Genomic DNA, 23836 nt, shown 5'->3' on the forward strand with positions numbered 1-23836 from the left:
AAGTGAAATTACAGTTCACACCAACTAAACCAAAGATTTGACCAGTAACAACGAAGAAGAAAATGACAAGCCTTGGGGGGGCAGACAGCGATACAGGGTGCTCGGCTCCGGGAGGGGATGGGGGCGGCTAGCTTCCTGGAGCCCAGCTCCGGCCGCGGGGGCCAGAAGGAAATGCTGAGGTGGGTGGGTGCGCCCGCGGGCACAAGACAAGGCCTCTTTCCCGGAAAACCCCACAAAGCCCAAAGGCAGACCACGTCCCACTAGATCGCGGCACGGATAAAGGCTAACTTTCCGTTATCCGTGCTAGTGAGAGCTTCGTTCCAGCCGTTCATCTGTGGGGGCCCCCTTGGGCCCCCAGAGTTGATGGGGAGAGGATTTCCAACCGAAGGCGCTGGAGATTCAGGAGATGCCGAAAGCAGCTTGGTCGGAGCCTCCCTTCTGCGACTGAGGCCGGAACCCCCGGAGCAAGGCTGCGGGCTCCGGCCACGGGGAGCGCACTCGCACCCGCGTAAACCAACTTCATCACCAACCCGCTCACTTCTTCTCCTGAAAACCCACGATCTCTCCTAAAGAAACCATCTGAAGCTCTGTTCTCCCCTCTCGCTTTCTCCCAAGAGGTTAGGTGCTAAACCCCACCCTGAACTCACTCACGCACAGGAACTACCCGGGGCACGGAATATGCTCATCCACACGCAGGAGACTAAGCTCTGCCTCCCCTCCCGCTAATCTGTCTTTTGCCGGTTAATTCGAAGGATCCTCATCACTGGCACCTAAAAGGGTAGAAGAAAGGGTTTTCTCATCAGCCCCGCGAACAGCAGTGGGACCCGTCAGCCGGGCACCCTCCCCGCCTCCCGGCGCACGGCCCTGTAACGCACAGCCGGTCCAGCTAAACTAGGATGTTGAAAGGGCCGGAGGGACCCAGGTCTGTGACGAGGGTCTGGTGAGAAGGCTCCCGAGCCCCATTTCAAAGCCGAGTGTTGGTCCGCGTTTGCGGGTGAGGAGTCCCCGCCCTCGGCGGCACTCAGGCCTGTCCCCTGTCCCGCACGTCCCCCCTGTCCCGCACATCTGCTTCGCGGGGTTCCTATGGAGCAAGGGTGCTGCTTGGGGCGCCTGCAGACCTAGGCGCGCACCAGGCCCGGCCTCTCGACCTCTGCCCCTGGAGGGGACAGGCTCCTGCTCCCAGAGGCGCCGATCACTCCCCCCAGGCTCCCTCCACGCCCAGAGTTAGGGCAGCACAACGCTTTTTGCCAGGGACAAATGGGGGTCCCAAGTCAGCCCAGCATTCTGAAATTAGGATTCCGTTTGGGGCTTAGCGTAGAACGGTCTATTTTTCGATAAAGCCGAAGTAAAAGGAACTTGAACCTGAACATCCCTCCGCGCATTTTGGAGGCGGCTGCACGAGGGGTCCAGAGCTCCAAACGTCACGCGCGGCCCGACGGCTGGGCTCCGACTCCGGCCTCTCGCGTCGGCGCCGGGCTGTGCGGCGCCCCGCGGGCCGCGCAGGCGGTGCCGGGCCGCCCGAGCCGTCCCTCCGGACGCAGGGGGGGCAGCGGTCCCGCCGGGGTCAGCTTACCTGCGGGGCTGGGCGAGGAGCGAACGGGGGCCTCCTCGGGGGCGGGGCGGCCGTGGGTCCCGGATCCGAGCACGGGCTGCAGGTCGGGGTCCCGGGCAGAAGCTCGGGGGTGGGAGCCGGCCTGCGGGAGCCCGCGACGACGGAGCGTGTGCGCAACCGGGCGCCCCTAGGCCGCGGCCGGAGCTGGGCTCCAGGAAGCTAGCCACCCCCATCCCATCCCGGAGCCGAGCACCCTGTATCGCTGTCTCCCCCCCCACCCCGAGGGTGGGGCGGCGGGCGGGTCGCGGCTGGGCCGAGAGCTGCACCGCCGCGGGTCCCCGCCAGCCCCCGGCGCCCACTCACGGCCCTGGGACTCGGTGGGAGGCCCGGGAGCTTGAAAACACCCGCGCCCGACCCCACCCCAAACCCGTGAAACTAATCTCTGGCGTGGGCCGCCCGCACCTGCAGTTCGCACCTGCAGTTCGTAAAGGCTCTCCATGGGATTCTTTCCTGCAGCGACCAGTGATCCATTTTCTAAAAGGATTAAACTCAGCGCCCAGGAGAGAGCATCTAGCGCGTCCAAAGTCCATACGTGATTTTTAAGACCCATTTTCTGAAATGATCAGAGAGAGTCCAGGGTAAAAAGTAAAAAGAAAGGGGCATACTTATATTTTCATTGACTTTCTTGGTTTTGATTTGGAAAATTGGTTTCAAGTACTGGCATAAAAACCTAACTGCCCCACTAGAAACCTTGCATTGAACACACGTGCACCGTGTCAACAAATGCCTTACTGTGCGTCTTTGTTTTTAAAGTTTTTATTTATGTATTTAAGAGCAAGAGACAAAGATAGCGAGAGAGAGGAGAGGGAGAAGCAGACTCCCCGCTGAGTAGGGAGCCCCATGCGGGACTTGATTGTAGGACCCTGAGATCAGGACCCTAGCTGAAGACAGACTGTTAATCAGCGGAGCCACCCAGGCGTCCCTATACTTGTGATTTAAAAAAAAAAAAAAAAAAAAAAAAAAGTGGTGTCAGAGAAAAGGTGAATTTTCCTGTATTTAATCTGCCATCATGTGTCCCCCGCCCCTCCAAAAAGGCGAATCAAGCAAATGTGAACGTGCAAATGTTCCCAGATGCAATCCGTATACTCCGAGCTATTCCTTAGCAAATGCAAAGGATGACAAGTGTCAGTACTTCATACAACTATATTTAATAAGTTGTTATTACAGAAAAAAAGGAAGTCCAAACTACAAAGTTTAAGCAGTTGTAAGCAATAGCTGCATTGAGCTCCATGGGTAGTCACAGTACTGCAGTTCCATACAAGCAATATTAGTCCAAGCCCCAGAGGCGGAAGCTGAGTCAGGGTTACTAGCAAAAACAATCTAAGAGAACAGGTAATAAAAGATACAATACATTTAAAATTAGTTGTTAGTTGAAAAACAAATACAGAGATCTTAGCTGTGAACACTCTAAAAGTTATGTCCATTATTTTGACAGCAAAAATACAAATACCTAATACTTTATACCCCAACAGAACTATATCCAGAAAAGAGAGAGAGAAGTTTTCCTGTATTAGCACCCGAGTTTTCTACTTGTTGCCATTAACTTGCGTCATACAAATTTAAACATCCCCAAATCCCATATCCACTTCTTGACCCATTTTGGGGTATAAAGTCAACAGCGTTAATTATAAAATACTCTGTGGTAAAATGGAACACTATTGCAGCTGAGATAGAGAAGTTTGGTTATTATTTAAAAAAAAAACCAAAATGTTAGCTGACATACCATACAAACTGGTGAAAAAGCAACAATCCATACAAATAAGCCAGTTTTAACAAAAAGATACTTTTTTTTTCACTAATCTGTGACTAATCTTTCACTCAAACCTTGCAAGTAGAGATGTCACAATACTCAAATATTTAGGTAGGAGCTTTACCCAGTTAAATGCCATTTTGTTGCTAATATAATAGATAAAATGAAAACTAGCAGTTACTTGCTAATTGCATAAATGCAGTACACTCTGCATTAGCCCATGCCTCACTAACAAGCTATAAAACACAAGAAATAGGCAGAAATCTAAGCATAATCTTTATACCACTAAGCAAGAATTTTCCAATTTCTTTTCTTCTGTTCCTAATCACTTATTTGTAGTTAATGTAAAATTCCAACCAGTAGTACCCAATTTGAGTTAAAATTTTACATCACGACTTGATCTAATCTATATATTATTTACAAAACTGAATACATAGAGCATACCCAAGAGCCAACTCTGGACACGTTTCTCCGCGTTATTGATAACCTCGCCTCCAAGACCACGGAGCTGGAAGGGGACCATCAAGGCCGAGGAGAAACACACCATCCTTCTAGAGCAAGTCATTGCATGTTCTGTTTACGCAACACCAGTTCTGCAGTCCTAGGTACTTTGTTTTCATTTTAGGTGCCGTTACAGGGACGCGCTGCCCTAAAGGCACAGCTTCAAGGGGAGGTGAGTGTTGGAAAAGAAGCAGGAGGGCGGACAGATCATGCTCGGAATGGCCAGATGTTGCCACAAGGAGGGACAAACAAGGGGCACCGTAATGGGGTGGAGGAAGACGAAGTCTGAGACTGTCCATATACAGTGGTGACGTCTGAGCGTGCTTCCTCGGCCGCCACCCACGCCAGCGGGAGGGAAGGCAGGAGGGACACTGCAATCCAAGTCACTACACAGAAGTCCCCCTGGCAGCGTCCTTCTGCTCTCGGCCGTCACCACTGTAAATGTTTGGGGAAGATGTGGCCTGGGCGAAAGACACCGTCTCACACATGGACACCAGTTGGTGGCAGATTCTCTCTCTCTCTCGCGCACGCATGCACACACGCACATAATGACAAGTTAGAGGGGGAAAAACAATGAATCATTCTGTTGACCTAGCCGGGTTTTCCACCTGGTGGTATTTCGGTGGGGATGACTCCATTATCAGGGCCCCAGATCTGGCTGCACCTGGTGTTGTATAAATCCACTGTGACATCCCTAGAGAACTGTACTGTGACATCCCTAGTCTTACACTAAACCACTGTAATAAAGGAAAAGGCTTGTCAAAATCTCACATGTTCTGCTCATTCTGTCATTTTATTACCCAATTATCCATTACATTTTCCAATCACTTTACATAACCAACCATGTTCATCGTTGTCACACTATTGTAAACCACATCAGCAAGTTAATACATAAAGCTTTGCATTTCAAAAAACTAGACACTTTAGTAACAATATTACAAAGGTTTTAGCTTCAAAAATAACTGAAAATGAAAAAAATAAACTTTTAAAGAATTAGCATCATAAAATTAATTTATTCCAAGTAAAAATACAAAATAATATTATGACATTGACCAGATATGAAAGTCCCTCCCAGAAACAACTCTATTAATGATTGAGAAAGCACTCCTTAAAGAAAATACGAAATAAAATGAAAAATATGTAAATATGTTTAATTTTTTTCTTAGCAAAAAATCTTTCTAAAAATAACAATGAAAATTTGTCTCAGTACAAAGGCTACATTACTATTGAAAAAATACCAGCATGAAGAAAAGGTACATATTTGACAGTAGAAAAATGATTTCAGTGAATCACAATGTCTAAAGTTTGCAATGAAAATAAATCTGCAATAAAGATTTATGCCTTTTTTCTTTTCTTTTTTTTTTCTATTTTTTATACAAACAGTACAAACAGTATTGCACATAACAACAAATAGTCGAGGTTAGGTTTTAGCCTTCAAAAAATCGACTAGTTCAAGTGTCACATCAAGGAAAGGCCACAACAGGACCTGTGATACCCAGGGGCTTCCCAGTCAAGTTGCAGGTCAGAACACCTCTTGTGTTTTAAAAAATAATTTTTTTTTGAAGGACCCTCTCTTTTAATATAACATTAACAACTTGGGGGCACATTTATTTACAAAACAAAAGGGAACATGTTATAATTTAATAAACTAAAAAAGTTCTCTTTAAAAAAATACAAACAGAAGAACTCTTTCACAATCCTGGTCAGTCGTGCACAATCAACGCTTGATTATAAATATACAAATGAAGGGAAAGTAGTTTCCACCATCTATCCACAACTTTCAGCACCAAAGGGAGTTTATTCTTTATTCTTTGTAACCTATTCTTCGTGACCATGGTTTTCACCTCCACATCAGCTTCCCGCTGTACAAGCTTCCAGCTTTTTTTTTTTTTTTTTTTTTAAATCTCAGTGTTGTTTTAGTACATGAAAGAGGGGTGCTTCTTCAAAAAGTTTTGCTTCTTTCACATAATTAGGTAGATTTCTGTAGGTTAGATATGATCTTTAATATTATAGTTATAAAGCTCTAACTTCTTCATTTTCAAAAAACACAAATAAGCATGAAAAAAATAAAGTTACCCATCTGTTAAATCATTTTTCTTGCAGAATTAAATTAATATATATTTTTCTGAATAAACTTACTTAGAAAATATCATTTTCTTTCCTATATTTCAAAATTGAGGTATTGCAAAAGATCATGTCAGTCAGAAAGCATGCCTTTTTCCTTAAAAACAAACAAACAAAAAAATCTTCAGCCAACTTTTGAAAACTGTCTAGAATACAAAAAGTAGTAGTGCATAACAAAATTTCTTGTACAGATGAAAAAAACCACAAACATAGAAAAAAAACCAAACAAACAGAAAACCACAGCTGGGCTGGAAAAAAGCAATTATTACCAAAAAGCCCAGAGGTAACCTCAAAGGGGAGGGGAGAGTTCTAATAAGCATTTTTAATCCAGTAAAAAACTATGTTGTTTTTTCCTCTTTGAAAAAAAACTATAGTTTGAGAGCTGGCAATTGCAACTAAACACTGGAGAAACAAAACAAAACAAAACAAAACAAAACAAAACAAAAACAAGCAGTCTTATTAACTTAAGAGACAGGACAAGGACATCACAGCACATAAAACACAGCAACTTAAATCTATTCTGCAGTGTCATATCCAGTCAGATTGTCCCCAGAATTCCAAAACATAGGAAGAAGATTAAAAAAAAAAAAAAAGATTTACATAGTCTCACAACCATTGTGTGTGTTTATATATTACTATCTGCAGCCCAAGAGTGAATGCTAAAAAAATGTCCACGGTAGTTCTAGCAGGTCTTAGTTCTATTCAAGCTTTACAGGATAAATCCAGGGAATTAAGTAGTTAAATTTCTCACCCAGACAACCAGCCCTGCCCAGGCCATCTTGTTTTGGATAGACATTTCTTTAGCATCACCACCACGCAACTTTCTTAAAATGTGCCTAGTTTGTCAATCTGACAACTTATCTCTATATACTGTATATATTCCTAGTGTTTGTAAGCTAAGATGAGCTCTTTGGTTTTCTGGACAAGGTCTGAAGCTATGTAAAATGGTGCAAGCACTAGGAGATTGTAGCTAAGAGCTCATGTGTTAGTTAATAATATACCAGTTATGAACTGTCAAGTTCGTTAATGTCTGACACAGAGGCTTTAAACAGTTAAGTTTGATCACAGTTAGACATAATCACTTTACTATATAAAATAAATTGCACAATATATAACAGAGCACCGCAAAGTACTTCATCTACCATCCACAAATTTGCTTTAAGAATATCCTACACCTAGGTTTTATATTGGTTGTAATATAGGTCATTCTGTCAGGGGCTCTTCCTAATGTCAGAAGCATTCCATTTATTGAGGCATGCCTTCCTCCAGTCAATTACCAATTCTTTGAGTGAAAAAAACTCTTTTAAAAAAATCAGTATTTTATAGCTTATATAGATTCTTAATTTGTGCATTGTGGGAAGGTTTTATACTAGACATTGGATATAAAATTTATTGCATGCAGCAACCTGATTAAGTAAACATGCAGTCAGAAATAGTGACCTTCCGTTGAAGCTTTCTGTAGTCTATTCTGATCTCCATTCGGCAGCTGATTCTATCCCTAAATCACAAACGTGTGTTGTTGGGTTTCTTTAAATTGATACCTTAGCCTGAAGAGAGTATTATGGTATTAATAATACCATCTTAATAGCAGCAAAAGCTATTGCAGCATAAATTTACATAACACTAAAAGATCTAACCAAAATCCTCGGCAAAACAAAAATCAAACATGAAGGGAAAATAAAGATTCAGCTTATGAGGTATCCTTACATGTCAAAATAGAAAACTAAAGGCCTATTTTCATTAAGGGTTACTCTTACTCTAAATGACCCCAACTAATGATTGCTGAACTGTTGTGAAGTTTTTGCTACATCTGCCACCTACTCACGAGTATTACCTTTGGTAAGTCTTCTCCTAGGGGCAACTCTCTAAGTTTCTGAAAATAAGTGCATGCTCCAGTTCAAAAACAATCAGAACAACAACAACAACAACAACACAACAACAACAACAACAACAACAAACAAAAAAAATCACAGACATCAACCTGATGGCCGCTGATGAGAATGGCAGTCTACGAGTGACAGATCAGGTGTAAGAAATTAAGGTACCAAGCAGACAAAGGTGAGAATCAAAGTGCAAATCAGTACCGTTATACACTCTGCAATTTTGCATTATACTGGACACTGAGTTCAGTAATATGACTGTAAATAATAGTAATAATAAAAAGACCCATTTCTTCTTTAAAAATCGAGAACGAATGCACAGATTTCCAGAACACTGTAAGCCCTGAGGCAGTGCCCTCTCTTTTTCCCTCCTTGTTATCTACTCCAGTACTTGTGGCTGGGTCTGCCCTGGGCTCAGCTCCAGCGGAACGGGACGTGCCGAGGGCGGTCGCCTCCCTCCTTCACCAGCGGTTTGTGGAACTCCCGCCCGGCGCGGGAATGTATGCTCGCCCAGCAGTATTCACAGTAATACTGCAGACACGTGACGTTGGCACAGAAGAACGGGGCAAACTTCCCACCACAGCGCGTGCCCTGGCACTCATCACACATCTGATCGTCCAGCACGTATGGCTTCACTTCCACCTGGACCCAGAGAGGAAAGACAGGAAAACATGTTTAGCAAAGCTTCCTCACGTTTCTTCCCTTGAGGCCTTACAGTAGAGCTTAATGACGGGTGTCGGGCAGACAGAGGCGTGAGTCAAAGCGCAGATCAGGGCTTTGGAACTGCTCCATTTACAGGTGGTGTGATCACAGGCAAATTCCTAACCTCCCTCTGTGCTTCTGTTCGCTCTGTGGGTCTGTAAAGTGTGTATAATTTATACACAGACGTGCACACATATTTGCCTATCTGTAAAATGGGTACAACAACGTCCACCTCCAAGGCTGCGGGGAGGATTAAGAGAGGCAGTGCGAGTAGAAGCACCTGAGCGGAATCCCGAAGGCCAGGCAGCCCCTGGCCGGGTGGGGTGAGAGAGAGCGTGGGTCAGGGAGAGGGGGCAGCCGGGACAAAGCCCACAAGCAGGCAAAAGCAGGGCGTGTAGGTGGGGAATGGTGTGGCGCGAGCCAGGCCCGAGGGGAAGAGTCACGCTGGCTGGCCAGACAGGATGAGATGTGACATCACGGTGAGGCTCTGGGCCTCCGTGTTTCAGTGACAAGGCTTCCAAAAGTCTATTATCCAAAAGTCTATTATCTATTATTCCAAAAGTCTATATTAAAAGTATATTATTACTGGGATAATAATAATAATAATAATAATAATAACAACTGGGATAATAATAATAAATGCTAAGCTACTAATAATTGAGACTTTCTTATTTTTTGGACTTTATTGCCTTAATCTCCCCCTATAACTGGAAGCTTTACAGAGGAGAGCTCTTCCTCACAGCCCTTCGAGGGGGGCATTTCATAACTGAAACAAAGCAAAGCTGTGCATGTGGAAACCAAAAGCAAGGAAGAACAGAGTTACCAGAGTTTTCCCCTCGTCCCCTTCCTAGAACCTCAGAAAAGGGACATTATTCATGTTTTCAACTTGAATGTTGGAAATTAGCATGAAGGTGGCAAGTCTGTGATCGGGCCCCTTCCCATGCAGCCCTCCAGAGCCATTCGGGGGGAAAAGCAACCGTTGTGGCTAGAGAGACAAGGACCCGGGGCTTTTTGATAGGCCCTAACTCCTGGCGATTCAGGCTGCCTCTGGGTGCAGCCGGGAGGGTCTAGCCGGGCATGAGGCAGGGTACAGGAGAGGGGCAGCAGGGTGGACAGTTGGGGGGTGGAGGGAAGGGGGCTTACCTAAGATCAGACACTCCACTTTTCCTGGCTCTCCTCCCCTTTGGAAGGACCCCTCCTGGCCGCCTCTGGGTTCTGTCTCTAGCCATGACTCCAGCCTATAGGACCATGGGCTAGCCGGGTACTCTGACTTGGAAGACCGCTCGAGAAGACCTGTATCAGCTCTTGGTTACCCGGCAGGTAAAGGTCTTCACTCTGGCTCTAGTTCCCTTCTTCCAATTTCCTCCTCCTCAACCTGCGGCTTCCAAAAAAAATCTCTTGCATCGATCTCTGCATCATAACTAGAACTGTTGTGGCTCTGGGGTCACCTGCCTGGGTTCAGATCTAGGCCATGTTAGGAGCCGTTCAACCTTAGGCAAGTTTCTCTCAGGCAAGGCCACTCTGAGCCTGTGTCCCCATCTGTGCACTAGGGGAGAAGAAGAATTCGCACTTGACAGGGTTCCTAGGAGGATTAAATGAGTTAAAGAACAGAAAGCCTCGGAACAGGCTTGGCACAGCCTAAGCACGAAGCATGATTCAGATTCCGGCCGCGTCCCCTCCAGTCCAGGCCGTCCCGGGTGTGTTCAACACCGACAGCCTCCGCGCTGGCTACCAAGCTCCAAGCTTTCCCCGGCTCATTCTCCCATGAACATGCTGACATTTCAACTCATCTACTTCTACGGTGTTCCTGGTCACAAGCCATTCCAATCCTCCACAAGCCCAGCTGCCTCAGGGACAGGGCGCTCCCCGTCTCCCGTGACTCCGACACGAGCCACAGGCTGCACTGTCTGCCCCAGGCTCCCCGGCGGGGCCCCATTCACACTACAGGGCCCCCACCTTTGCTTACACTTTCTTCCCACTTTCAATGCTCGGCCCACTCAGTTTTATGTACGCAAAGAGGCCAGGTCTTTCCTTTCTTTTTAACATAAAATTAACAATTTTAAAGTGACCATTCAGTGCCATTTAATACACTCACTGCGCTAGACAGCCACCACCTCTATCTGGTCCCTGAACAGTTTCATCCCCCAAAGAAGGCCCTGTGCCTACTACTAAGCAGTTATCCGCCCTCCCCAACCCGTTAATGGCCAGTCTGCCTTCTCTCCTTCCGGATTTAGCTGTTCTAGATATTCTATATGTATGGCATCACACGAAAGTATGTGACCTTTTGTGTCTGATTTCTTTCACTATCATCATCATATGCTGTTCAATCCATGCTGTGGCCCGCAGCAGTATTTCATTCCTTTCCATGACTGATAATATTCTAATGTGTGTGTGTGTATGTGTGTGTGTGTGAGAGAGAGAGAGAGAGAGACAGAGACAGAGACAGAGAGAAACACATTTTATCTATCCATTGGTTCACTGATGGACACTGGGTGGTTTCCACCTTTCAGCCACTGTGAATGATGCTGTTATGAACACATATGTACACATATTTGTTTGAATACCCGTTTTCAATTCTTTTGAGTATATACCTAGAAGGAGAACTTCTGGGCATGTGGCAATTCTGTGTTTAACTTTTTGAGGAACTGCCAAATTATTTTCCATAGAGGCTGTACCATTTTACACTCCCACCAGCAAAGTAGCAGAGTTCCAATGTCCCTACACACTCATCAAAACTTGTTGTTTTCGATTTTGTGACCTGCCATCCTAGCAGGTGTGAAGAGGTATTTCACTGTGGCTTGATTAGCATTTCTCTATGGACTAATGACATTGAGCATTTTTCATGTGCTTGCTGGCCACATGTAGATCTTCTTTGGAAAAAGGTCTATTCAGTATGAATGTACTAAGTGCTCTAGATTGTTCACTTTAAAATGGTTAATTTTTTATGACTCTAACTTCAATTAAAAAAAAATTTAAGCTCTTAAAAAAACTAGAGGGCGGAAAACTCACATAACCATATTCTATTATAGTTATCATTTTTTATACCTAAACATAAGTAATTTTCTTTTAAAAATACCAAAAAGTCTCTCTGTGCTAAACTTGAATCTCCTTCATTGCTCTTTTCATATTTGTATTGTTTTAAAAATGGCTACTGCCGTTCTTTTTTTTTGTTTGTTTTTTTAAAGATTTTATTTATTTATTTGATAGACAGAGATCACAAGTAGGCAGAGAGGCAGAGAGGCGGGCAGAGAGAGAGAGATGGGGAAGCAGGCTCCCCGCGGAGCAGAGAGCCCCATACGGGCTGGATCCCAGGACCCTGGGATCATGACCTGAGCCGAAGGTAGAGGCTTTAACCCACTGAGCCACCCAGGTGCCCTGCTATTGTGGGGCATCTTTAAATTGTCTGCCCATCTTTAAATTGTCTTTTTGTTGTTGACTTGTAAAAGTTCTTTATATATGCTAGATACTAGACTTCCATCAGACATATGATTTGCAAATATTTTCTAAATTGTTTTACTTTGTTGACAAGGTCCTTTGACACACAAAAGTTTCATTTTGACAAAGTCCAAATTATCTATTTATTCTTTTGTTGCTCCTCCTTCTGATGTCATATCTAAGAATCCACTACCAACGCAAGATCATAAAGGTTTACCAGTCCAGTTTTCTTCTAAGAGTTTTCTGGTTTTAGCTCCTGTATTTAGGTTGATTTTTAATTAATGTTGTATATAGTGTGAGGCAGGGGTCCAATGTCATTCTTTTGCACGTGGATACTGAGTTACCCCAGCACCATTTGTTGAAGAGAACTCTTCTTTACCCATTGAATGTCAGCCTTGTAAAATATCAGTAACAGGCTTAGCCTTCCTTAACTATTTCAGTCTCACAGGGATCTATTCCATTCTTCTTTGAGCTTAATACTCCATGGTTCTCTTCTGGCACTTCCTCTCTATAGTCCTTCCTTGTCAGCATCTCTCCAGAGCGTCAAGTGACTTGATGATACCTGGTCCAGAGAAGAAGGTGGTCTTCAGAGACTGTGGCTCCTGGAGAAATGGAGCTGCTGCTTATGAGAATGTATCAACTTGGCCTGACCTCCTTGCATCTGAAGCCAAGAAAGTCAAAATGGTGGGATGACCCCCTGCCCTGAAGTTGGAGGACCGCTGGCAGACGCAGGGCATTCAGGGAACAGCTTTCCCATCCCCAGTCTGCCGAAGACCACTTTGATTCTGCCACCAGGCAGAGACTATGCTCAGGGGACTCCAGCAACCAGATCAGAGCCTCAATAAGCCTAGATCAGAGAGGTAACTGGTCTGAACAATCAGAATTCATATTCAGTGAAAGAAAGCTGCTGGAGGAGAAAGATAATAGCCATTTATCATACATACAAATATCAAAAGAGCATGTAAGGAAATTCAAGTCTAGCACAAAGGAGACACTCTGGTAATATAATTTTTAAAAAGGTTACTTTTTTTCAGGTATAAAAAGGTATTGCGGTTATACGGGTTTTTCTTTCCTCCTTTTTTTCTTAAGAGCTTAAATTAATTTTTTAAAAAGATTTTATTTATTTATTTGAGAGAGAAACAGAGTGTGAGCAGGAACAGCGGGAGGGGGAGGGAGAAGCAGACTCCCAGCTGAGCAGGGAGCCCAATGTGGTGCTTGATCCCAGGACCCTGGGATCAAGACCTGAGCCAAAGGCAGATGCTTAACTGACTGAGCCACCCAGGCATCCCTTAGATTAATTTTTTTAATTGAGGTTAAGTCATAAAAAGTTAACCATTTTATTTATTTTTATAAAGATTTGAGAGGTAGACACAAAGAGAGACAAGAGTGAAGGGGCAGAGAGAGAGAAATCCTCAAGCAGACTTCCTGCCAAGCACAGAGCCCAACAAGGGGTTCGGCCTCACAACCCTGAGATCATGACCTGAGCCAAAATCAAGAGTCAGACGCCTAACCAACGGAGCCATCCAGGCACCCCTGAGATGTTGTACTTGACTATCCAGGTTAATTCTGTTTTTCCCAATACACAAACATGCAGCTATTAAAATAAAAATAAAAATGGGTTTCTCTGTTACCAATAAACTACAACGCACGGAGACACTAACTTATGGGGATCATATTACTGATTTCCACTTCCATTATTAAAGTCGAAATAGTACAGAGTGTTATGCAAAGCCAGTCATATCATGGAATGGACGTTCTGTTTTAAAGGAACTTGCAGGTACAGGAGCTGAAGACTTCCTAGAGAAACACCTGGATTCATCCCACACGCCTAAAGGCGATGACCATGCCCAAGGCTGCTGACAAACACGTGGAACTTACTGATGAGCTGTGATAACCATTAAAGATAAGGAGGACTGATGTGGATAAGCAGCTGTAAGCTGGATAAAGGGAGTGATATATTTAGAATGATATAAACAAAGAGAAAGCCATACCTAAACTGTTCTCAATGCTGACCACTGTTTTGCATCTAACAAGCTAGAGAGAATATTTCTGTCTGCAGTTTTTTTTGATATCAGTCAACAAAATGACCTCCCAGTGTAAAAAAGCAATGACCGAAGAGCTCTTGGTGGCAGAGGGGAGTTACCTAGAGACAACATAAACCATTCCCAGATCCAGAATTCCCCTCTCCTTAGGCCTGAAAGGTTGTAGAAAAGAGGAGGGGGGCATTAGTCAAAGTTAAAGCTCAGTTTGGATGATGTACTAACTGTCCTCTTAAGGACAGCTAAAGAATGGACCCTGCTGCTGTCTGCCCCATGGTGACAGGAACCACCGAATGAAGTCTGCCAGATCTCCAGCCACCCCAAGCAGGTAAGGCATGCTCACAGGGGACTGGAAGTTGAGTAGAAGCAAAGATTTCAGGTAATTGAGTGAGAGTGGACAAGTTGAAGAAAGAGGCCAGGAGGTAATAATTTAATAGGGATACATGAAGAGTCTTGCTCAGAAGTCAGGTAGGCCATTTCTTATCATCTGCAACAACACGCTTCCCGGACAAACCATTTTATTTGGTGCACTAAAGCTTTTAAACATGATGTGCTTCCTAATCTCCTTGGCATGTGTCACAGAGAACATCTATCCATGCCTAAAAACCACAGCAACCTCATTAGCATTCCCACTGAACACGGTGTCTTCACAGTTGCTAAAGCAGGCTCTCTACCAGCAGGCAATACAAAGATTGTTTAGACATAAATTTTTAGTTTTTCAACGGACCATGAACTGGAATCCTGCTGTTTAGAAAGCAGATGACAGATGCCCAAGGCAATTAAAGCAGCGATGCGAAAATGGCTTTTCCTTAGCAACAAAGTTATCCACAACCTTCCAGATATAGCAAATTCACAGTTATTTAATTTTAGAAGCAATCTGGGGGTAGATTAAAAAAAACATACGGGAAATGGTTTGAATTTTCCTTTTACCTTTCAAAGGATGGGACTTACTTTTTTTCATATTCTCGAGTGTGAGGGAAAGAAAGGTTTTAAAGTTGTCCTTGTGCCTTTCCCACAGTTCAGAGCGTGCTCGTGTGTGCTTATGTTGACACCTTTGCCATATGTTTCTGGAGTGCGGAGAGATCTGTGAGCACTCTGCTGCATGGAACCAAGAAGGGCCATCTGACAGTATCCCACGCAATCCATGGATTCACCCCTAGTCTAGTTTTCTTCCACGCTGCTTGGGAATGGGGCGGGGGATGAGGATCTGAACCAGCTCCAAACCACGTTCTAGCAGAAGAGTGTACCGTGTGGAGAACAAATGGTAAGAAAATCACGACTGCTGTGGCGTCACCACCCTCCCAGAACGCAGAAGGGCAGAGCACCCTGGCTCTGTCCACTCACTGGCTGTCACGGTCTTGCAGGCCTCAGTTTCCCCTACCCCGTGAGAGATGTGCACCAGCTCTTCCAAGTGAGAATCAGCACTCACCAACCAACTGCTAACTGACTAGTACTCTTGGACTTCTGGGGTTAAAGAACTACTGAGATAACTACTTAGAAAAATGGGAGCGAGCCTTTTCCCATTAGTAGTCTCACAAACAGCCTCTATGCTCAAATACAAGAAGGAAAGAACAACATTTAATCATTCTAAAGAGTCTTCATATTAAGAATTATCCCAATTCCAAGAGAAAATACATAAAAAGAGATAACGGGACAGGAGAGATGAAGGGTCAAGACTAGGAAGGAGAGACAAGACAAAGAGGTTCCACCCTCTTCAGAGAGGAGGGACAGCTTTCTTTAGATGACCCAACTCCATTTAAAAAACTATTTCTAGCCAAAGGCTCTGAGATCCCCAGAGCTTCAAAATAAGCCCAGGAAGGATTAGTTCAGACAACATTTGAACTCACTTCTAGGTGCTGCTTCCTCTCAAAGGGTCCAATCAAACATAGCTCTGACTACAGCTGGGAAGTTTTCAAGCCATATCCAGCAGGGCCAAGAGCAGCAGCAGAAGAAAGGCTGGGCTGTCGGAGCCCCGGGCTAAGGCTGGCGGCAGAACTAGGCTGAGAACAGGCCATCAGAACCTGCACACCGCTTGCTATTGAGTCATCGTATATATTCCAGCTGGGGCTGAGGACAAAGCGTAGTATCATCAGCATTTCTGTTCATATGGTTACTGGGTCATATTAATCTCTAAGCAGGCTAAAAATATAAAGCCTTTGATAGTCTATAGCTAAAATTCAGGCCCAACATGTTTCTAGGGAAGAGAGAAAAAAAGATTAAATATGTGAAGTACTTGAAGTGCCTGCAAAGAAACGTGCAATGGATAACATCTCATTAAATAAAAAATGGGTTATTCTGAAGTATGCTATTCAAAGCAAATATTATGCGCTACAGCTTAGCTTTCACAATGTTCCTTAAATAAAAGTATCAGAAAGCCCCACATTAGCTAACTGAAAGGCAGTCTCTCTGGTCCTGTGTTCAGCTAAAACAAAACAGTCAAGGGAACGTTATTTGTCAATGGTATATTGATATTAAAAGTACTGATTTCCTTTCTTATATAGAGACTTGTATGTTACAGAGAGACACTAGATAATCTCAAGTAATCAAAAGACAAAGGACTCTGATTGCTAAAGGGAATTCTTGAGCACACCTTCAGTGTCCCACCACCAGCATGGCCGTGCCACTGTTCTTCCCCTGCCTCACCCCAGCTCTCTGGAGACAGAAAATAGATGCCCAGAACCCCACTTCTGGCTATTTATTCAAAACAACTGCAATCAGGCCCATGTCCACTGTAGCGTTATTCACAACAACCAAGATGTGGCAGCAACCTGAGTGTCCACAGACCAATGAATGATAAAGAAAATGGACTCTCTTGGGGCGCCTGGGTGGCTCAGTGGGTTAAGCTTCTGCCTTTAGCTCGGGTCATGACCTCAGAGTCCTGGGATGGAGCACTGCATTGGGAATCTCTGCTCAGCGGGGAGCCTGCTTCTCCCTCTCTCTCTGCCTGCCTCTCTGCCTAGTTGTGATCTCTCTCTCTATCAAATAAAGAAATAAATCTTAAAAAAAAAAGAAAAGAAAAAGAAAATGGCTCTATCAACATACAATGTGATATCATTCAGTCTTAGAAAGGAAGGAGGTCCTGACGCCCGTAACAACATGGATGAACCTTCAGGACATTACGCAAAGTGCAGTAAGTCAAACGCAGAAGGACGGATGCTGCAGGAGTTCATTTGTGTTTCCAGGTAGTTGCAACATAAGCATCTTCGCCCCAGGGATTTTTGCTAAAAAGTTTTTTTTTGAGTAACTAATTGGCCATGAGATCATTTCATTATAAAAAATAAAATCACGAGACACTAAAGAGGGACATTCATTAAGAAGGACATAAGAAAACATGAACGTGGTAACAAAATTAAAATGACTTTATTGTGAAATACAAAATATTTGAATACATTCAAAATGTGTAGTGTAAATATGGGGCAATACTGCGTAAGTAACTGATTTTATTTTGTGGATTATACCTAAGCACTTGTCTTCAAAGACTTTTGCTCAGAGTATTAAATCTTTTTTCCTTTTTGCTTGTTGATTCATCTCATTTGGCATCACGCTTTTTCTTTTTTTCCACTGAAATTCTTTCCTTCATTAGGAAAGGCTATCAGTTTCCAAATATTAGGATGCATATTTGTGAGTGAGCATAGTATTGCTCTGTTGAAAGCCTGGCATGTTGTCACATGTCCACTGACAAACGTCCCAAAGTTCTATGGCAAATGTGAGTTCAAAACTGTGTCACTGTGCAGACCATTAGGAGGGCTAAGATCTATATAACATAAAAATGGGAGTACTGCATCAATGGAGAAGTGAAACCCAATGTTCAACCAGCTGAGGAAACGAAACTGTCAAACCAAACTGCCAGCCAATTATTTTTTTTATCTTTTAGGGCAGAACTGCCTTATGGCCAATTTGTTATGTGGTGAAAATGCTTGTGGCAAAAATAACAATGGCAAAGATGCTTATAGAGGAAAAACTGGACACATCCTTTTATAGGACAGATCTAAAGTAGTAAATGCATAGAAAGCAGGAAGTTGAATGTTGGTTGCCAGGGCTGGGGACAGGGGAAAGTAGGGAGCTGCTGTTCAAAAGGTATCAGCTTTCAGTTATGCAAGATGAAAACCTTTTAGAGATCTACTGTAGACATTGAGCTTATAGTTAACAATACTCTACTGTACACTTAGAAACTATTAAGAAGGTAGATCTCACATGCCTTTTCACCACAATAAGAAAAAAAAAAAAAGAAAATACATGATGGGTAGGACACACTGGGGGAAAGGGGATTAAGGAAAGGAAAAACAATCACTACTTATGAAAAAGAGAACTACCCATAAGCCAGTAATTACATACTAGGTATTTGCCCAGGGGATACAAAAATACAGATTCAAAGAGGGTAAATGTACCCCGATGATTATAGCAGCACCAAACTATGGAATGAGCCCAATTGTCCATCGACTGATGAATGGATAAAGAAAATGTGGCAGATATACACAAAGGAGTATTATTCAGCCATCAAAAATAATGAAATCTCGCCATTTGCAGTGATGCTGATGGAACTATAGGGTATTACACTAAGTGAAATAAGTCAGTCAGAGAAAGGCAAATACCATATGACTTGACTCATGTGGAATTTGAGAAACAAAACAGATGAATATATGGGAAGGGGGAAAAGAAACAAGCCATAAGAGACTCTAAACAATAGGGGACAAACTTAGAGTTGCTGGAGGGGAGGAAGGGAGATGGGATTAATTGGTGCTGGCGATTAAGGAGGGCACTTGTGATAAGCACTGGGTGTTGTATGTAAGTGATGAATCACTAAATTCTACTCCTGAAACCAATATTACACTAATGTTCACTAATTAGAATTTAAATAGAAATTTGAAAAAACAAAACCCCAAACCACCACTACATACCTATTAAATTTCTGAATTTGAACATGAAGAAGCTGAAAACACAGTATTTTTCTCAAGTAGGTTCCCTAAGACATTATTCCCAAGAGATAACAAATTTCAGAAGAGTTCCATGATCAAAAAATTTGTGAAAAACTGCATATTGTTTCCTTCTTGCATTTTCACAATGAAGATCGGTACATAAAAGATTCTAAGAAGTCCTAGAATAAACTTACCTACTTAACATTCTTCAAGAAAGCATTTCCAAACTCACTTGACTTAGAAAAAAACTTTTTAAAAAATAAAATAGATATTAAAATCAAAAGGGGCTAATATTTGACAGAGAACCATTTAGGAAATGGTCATTTAGGGGAACTAATTTTAGGGACAGATTTTGAGGCAGGCCAGACCTGCCTACTGAGAGCTCCTTCTCCTGTTTCAAAAACTGAGATAGCCAACCAATGTTACCCCTGTCTTGCCTGACATATTTAACTCCTTTTATCATGTGAAATTCTTTTTTTTAAAAAAATATTTTATTTATTTATTTGACAGAGAGAGAGAGAGATCACAAGTAGGCAGAGAGGCAGGCAGAGAGAGAGGGGGAAGCAGGCTCCCCGCTGAGCAGAGAGCCTGATGTGGGGCTCAATCCCAGGACCCTGAGATCATGACCCAAGCCAAAGGCAGAGGCTCAACCCACTGAGCCACCCAGGCACCTTTGTTATGTGTAATTCTAATTAGATTGTCTAACGAATATCTTCCAGAAGAGTTCAAATAATAGTCAAGGTTTCATATAAATCAAATATTCTCAGTATCACTGTATACTGACAGAACGCTTTTAAGTTTTTAAAATTGCTTTCAATAACACACACACACACACACACACACACACACCCCCTATCCTTCCTTCAAGTTATACACTAAGTGGTTTAGTGAGGACTAAACTCCAGATTGGCTTATTCTAGACTATTATCCCTTCTAGTAGTAAAAAGGTCTCTGTGAGCTGAGTTGGCAGACTTAAACAAATGTCTGTTGCATGATGCATTTCAAGTTACAAACACCTAGCTTAGAAATTTCGAGGAAGGGACACCAGGTGGCTCAGCTGGTCAGGTGGCCGACTCTTGATTTCAGCTCATGTCATGATCTCAGGGTCATGGGACAGAGAGCCCCACAATGGGCTCCACGCTCAGCATGGAGTCAGCTTGAGATTCTCTCCCTCTTTCCTCTCCCTCTGCCTCTCACACATGCTCTCTCTCTACAATAAATTAATAAATCTTCAAAAAAAAATATCTAGGAGACAACATGGCAAAGTTGTGCTAAACAATAACTGTGTGGTGGGAGCCCCTCAGATTTTTATTTTTATGTTATTTATTTGTATATTTATTTTTAAAAAGATTTTATTTATTTTTCTAAGAGAGGGAGAGAGAGAGAGAGAGAGCACAAGTAGGCAGAGCAGCAGGCAAAGGGAGAGGGAGAGGCAGGATCTCTGCTGAGCAAGGAGCCCCATGCAGGGCTCCATCCCAGAACCCTGGGATCACGACCTGAGCCAAAGGTAGATGCTTAATGGACTGAGCCACCCAGGCACCCGCCCCTCAGATTTTTATAAAGAAATTATTCCTATTAATCAAATATGCTTTTGTTAGACTAAAGGAGATTCAACTGATTCTATCCTTATAAATATTCTCTGGGCCACACAGAGTAGACAAAAGGGTAGAAAATGGCCATGTAAAAAGATTACCTCTTTTCTAATGATCTCATTTTTCACACTACAAAAATCTTTCAGATGTGAGTGATCTAGCCTTGAGTTATAAAGAAATTTATATTTGAAAGCTCTGAATTTAGCAGAGCTTTCACATCCTAAGTGTTCATTTGGCATCACTTCTAAAAATACCATTAAAACAGACAGAATGAGTACAGGTGCCCTCTTTTGCCCTTATTGTACTTAAATACTTTAAACTGTTCCAGTTTTTCACAGAAATGCTGTTCATGGATTATAAGCAAAATTTAATCCTAACCTATTCAACTTTAGGTTCAAAATCTTTTCATTATTAGAGAAAAGATAGTGCTAAAAATACTTCTTTCTGGACAGGACTTTTTCTTTCTTCAATCCCTTGCCTGGAAAATGCATTTAGGTGTTTACCTCCATAAAAGAGACTTGTCTCTATGTGTGTCTTGACTAATATCCAACCAGCATGTTGGCAGATCAGCAGCTGTGTTAACTCTGTGTGTGTGTTGTTGGGGTCGATTCCACGTTAAAACATGTTAACCCCCTAGGGCCTGCCTGGGCCTACTTAGCCATAGTGACTCCATGTTGCCCAGGTAGACATTTTGTTGTTTAATAAATGCCTCAACAGTTATTGATATCAGTTCCAGGTAACTGTTACTAAAACACACACCTAAAACAAGGCCATTTTGTTTATATCGGTTCCAGGTAACTATTACTAAAACACATACTTAAAACAAGGCCATTTTGTTGTTTAATAAACCCCCCAACAGTTACTAGTATCGATTCCAGGTAACCGATACTAGTAAAACACACAGGTAAAAGACATCCAATCAGCCAAAGCCACATATGCAGATGTCTGCGGTTGTGCACTATAAAAACTAGCCTGTAAGACCAAGGGGCGTCGCTCTCTTCGGAGGCAGCCCTGGCCAGTCAGTCTGACTTCTAATGCTTGGCATAGAATAAAGCTTTACATAACTTTCACTTTGTCTCAGCCTCATTCCCCTGGCTGGTCAGTCTAACTTCTAATGCTTAGCATAGAATAAGGCTTTGCATAACTTTGTCTCAGTCTCATTCCTTTGATAACGGACCCAACGTGTGTGTGCGTGTGTGTGTGTGTGTGTGTGAACTTCAACTATTCCACTGTCTCTGTATTAAAGATCCTTGGTTGGGGGGCACCTGGGTGGCTCAGTGGGTTAAAGCCTCTGCCTTCAGCTCAAGTCATGATCTCAGGGTCCTGGGATCAAGCCCTGCATTGGTCTCTCTGCTCAGCAGGGAGCCTGCTTCCCCTTCTCTCTCTCTGCCTGCCTTTCTGCCTACTTGTGATATCTGTCAAATAAATAAATAAAATCTTAAAAAAAAAAAAAAAAAGCTCCTTAGTGGAACTAAGTAGGTGCTTTAAAAGAAAAAAAAAAAAAAAAGGAGCAAGAGAGTCAACAATTAGCCTTGAATACATGATTAGGTAACCACACACTTTAAATCAGCCAGGCTCAGCAGTAAAGCAAATCAACATCAGCACAGCCAAATAACTTTCCAAAGCGCTTCTCCATCTGTCATTGTTTATCAGCCCCACAAACTGTAAGACAGCTTGGTCTTCTTACTACTATTGGAAAATAAAATCAATAAAATCAAGCCTCTAAAAAGTGATAAATTATCCAAAGTCACATAACTGGGAGAAGAGCTAGGAGTGTTGACTCAGGCCTCGAACAGAACACTTTTTCACTATGGCCATGTTCTCCACATGGTAAGGACAGGAGTGGACCTGGGGTGTACCCCTTCTAAGATACTGATGGCCTTACCCCAGAAATGCCCCACTCTTTAGTGTTCTAGGGAACCTGTTAACCAGAAAAGTGAATCACATGCTCGTGTGTGCCAAGGCAGAAGATCAATGGGAAAACTCATCTATTCATCTAAACACAAATAATTAATGTGTGTCCACTATGTGTGAAGTATTAAGTATACAGTAGCTAACGAGAAAGACACCAAGAACTGCTGTGCTGGGCATCACACAACCTTAATATTGTCAACACAGGGACAAATTACCAATTGGCTAATAACTGGTGAATATTAACCATAACATATGCATAATGTAACCTTTAATGTATTTATTTCAAGATGGTAATAATGTTTCCTTGGAAGTAAAAACAAGCATAAATTGTATTTGCGTCATTTAAAACATTTTTATTTTTTTAATTTTCCCCACCCCTTGTGTCATTTATAACAATAATGTTCCATAACAAGGGTCATTATAGCAACTTAAAATGCCAAACTTTTCAATCAAATGCTATAATCCAGTGGTGTTGCCCTGGTTCACACTCACTTGTAAAAGGTTTCATGTGAAGACAACGTAAAAGTGAAAATCAAAAGCAAAACAACTAAAAAAGGGCACAGAAAATTTTCCAGTTCATTTTGCTAATGTTAAAAATGACCTACAGGGCGCCTGGGTGGCTCAGTGGTTAAGCCGCTGCCTTCGGCTCAGGTCATGATCTCAGGGTCCTGGGATCGAGTCCCGCATCGGGCTCTCTGCTCAACAGGGAGCCTGCTTCCCTCTCTCTCTCTCTGCCTGCCTCTCCGACTACTTGTGATCTCTCTCTGTCAAATAAATAAATAAAATCTTTAAAAAAAAAAAGACCTACAGACATATCAGAAACTCCTGATAACAAATCCCAGATGTGCTCTGCTCTGTGCAGAATATGTTCACCTGGAAAGTTATGTGGACTACTGAAATGTGCATAAACCCCACAAAAGGACCTATAATCTAACTCAAGACATTCTGAATCTAAGGTCTGTGGAAAAACGACTTCATGGAAGAAGTGGGCTGAAGAGACATTAATCCCTGGGTGAGCCCAAGGTTCTGGGAAGGAGTCCTGTGAGCAGAGGCAACTCTGCCCTTAATTGACAGGTTTCTTCACAGTCTCCAAAGCTCTGCTAGATTCTCATTTGCTGCAAAATAAAGGAGGTTGGACCACTTCCCATCTAAGGTTAGTAAATTCATCTTCAATGTCAAAAATACTTTAAATTTCTTTATCACATCAGTGTTTTTTCTTTTTTAAAGATTTAGTTATTTGAGAGAGCGACAGAGAGCTTGCACATGTGTGTGAGCGAGTGAGTGAGCAGGGGGACAGGCAGAGGAAGAGGATCTTAAACAGACGCCCCCACTGAGCGTGGAGCTCCATGTGGAGCCCATTCCCATGACCCT

At 43.0% G+C, this 23836-nt stretch overlaps 1 protein-coding gene across 10 annotated transcripts in view; it reads right to left on the reverse strand.

Annotated features, from left to right (window-relative positions):
• Positions 1–4635: 4635 nt before the first annotated feature.
• CPEB3 (cytoplasmic polyadenylation element binding protein 3) overlaps positions 4636–23836 on the reverse strand; it is a 193726-nt gene continuing 174525 nt past the window's right edge. For 9 of the 10 annotated variants that reach the window (XM_059398131.1, XM_059398138.1, XM_059398137.1 and 6 more), the window contains one exon: positions 4636–8509. In XM_059398131.1, coding sequence (XP_059254114.1) covers positions 8282–8509 — 228 coding nt within the window. In that variant the 3' untranslated portion in view covers positions 4636–8281. Of the gene's footprint in view, positions 8510–11764; positions 12567–23836 lie in introns of those variants that run through there. The other variant, XM_059398139.1, reaches the window with a different exon arrangement.

The sequence above is a fragment of the Mustela nigripes genome, chromosome 4 (assembly GCF_022355385.1).
Source record: "Mustela nigripes isolate SB6536 chromosome 4, MUSNIG.SB6536, whole genome shotgun sequence".
NCBI classification, from domain to species: Eukaryota; Metazoa; Chordata; class Mammalia; order Carnivora; family Mustelidae; genus Mustela; species Mustela nigripes.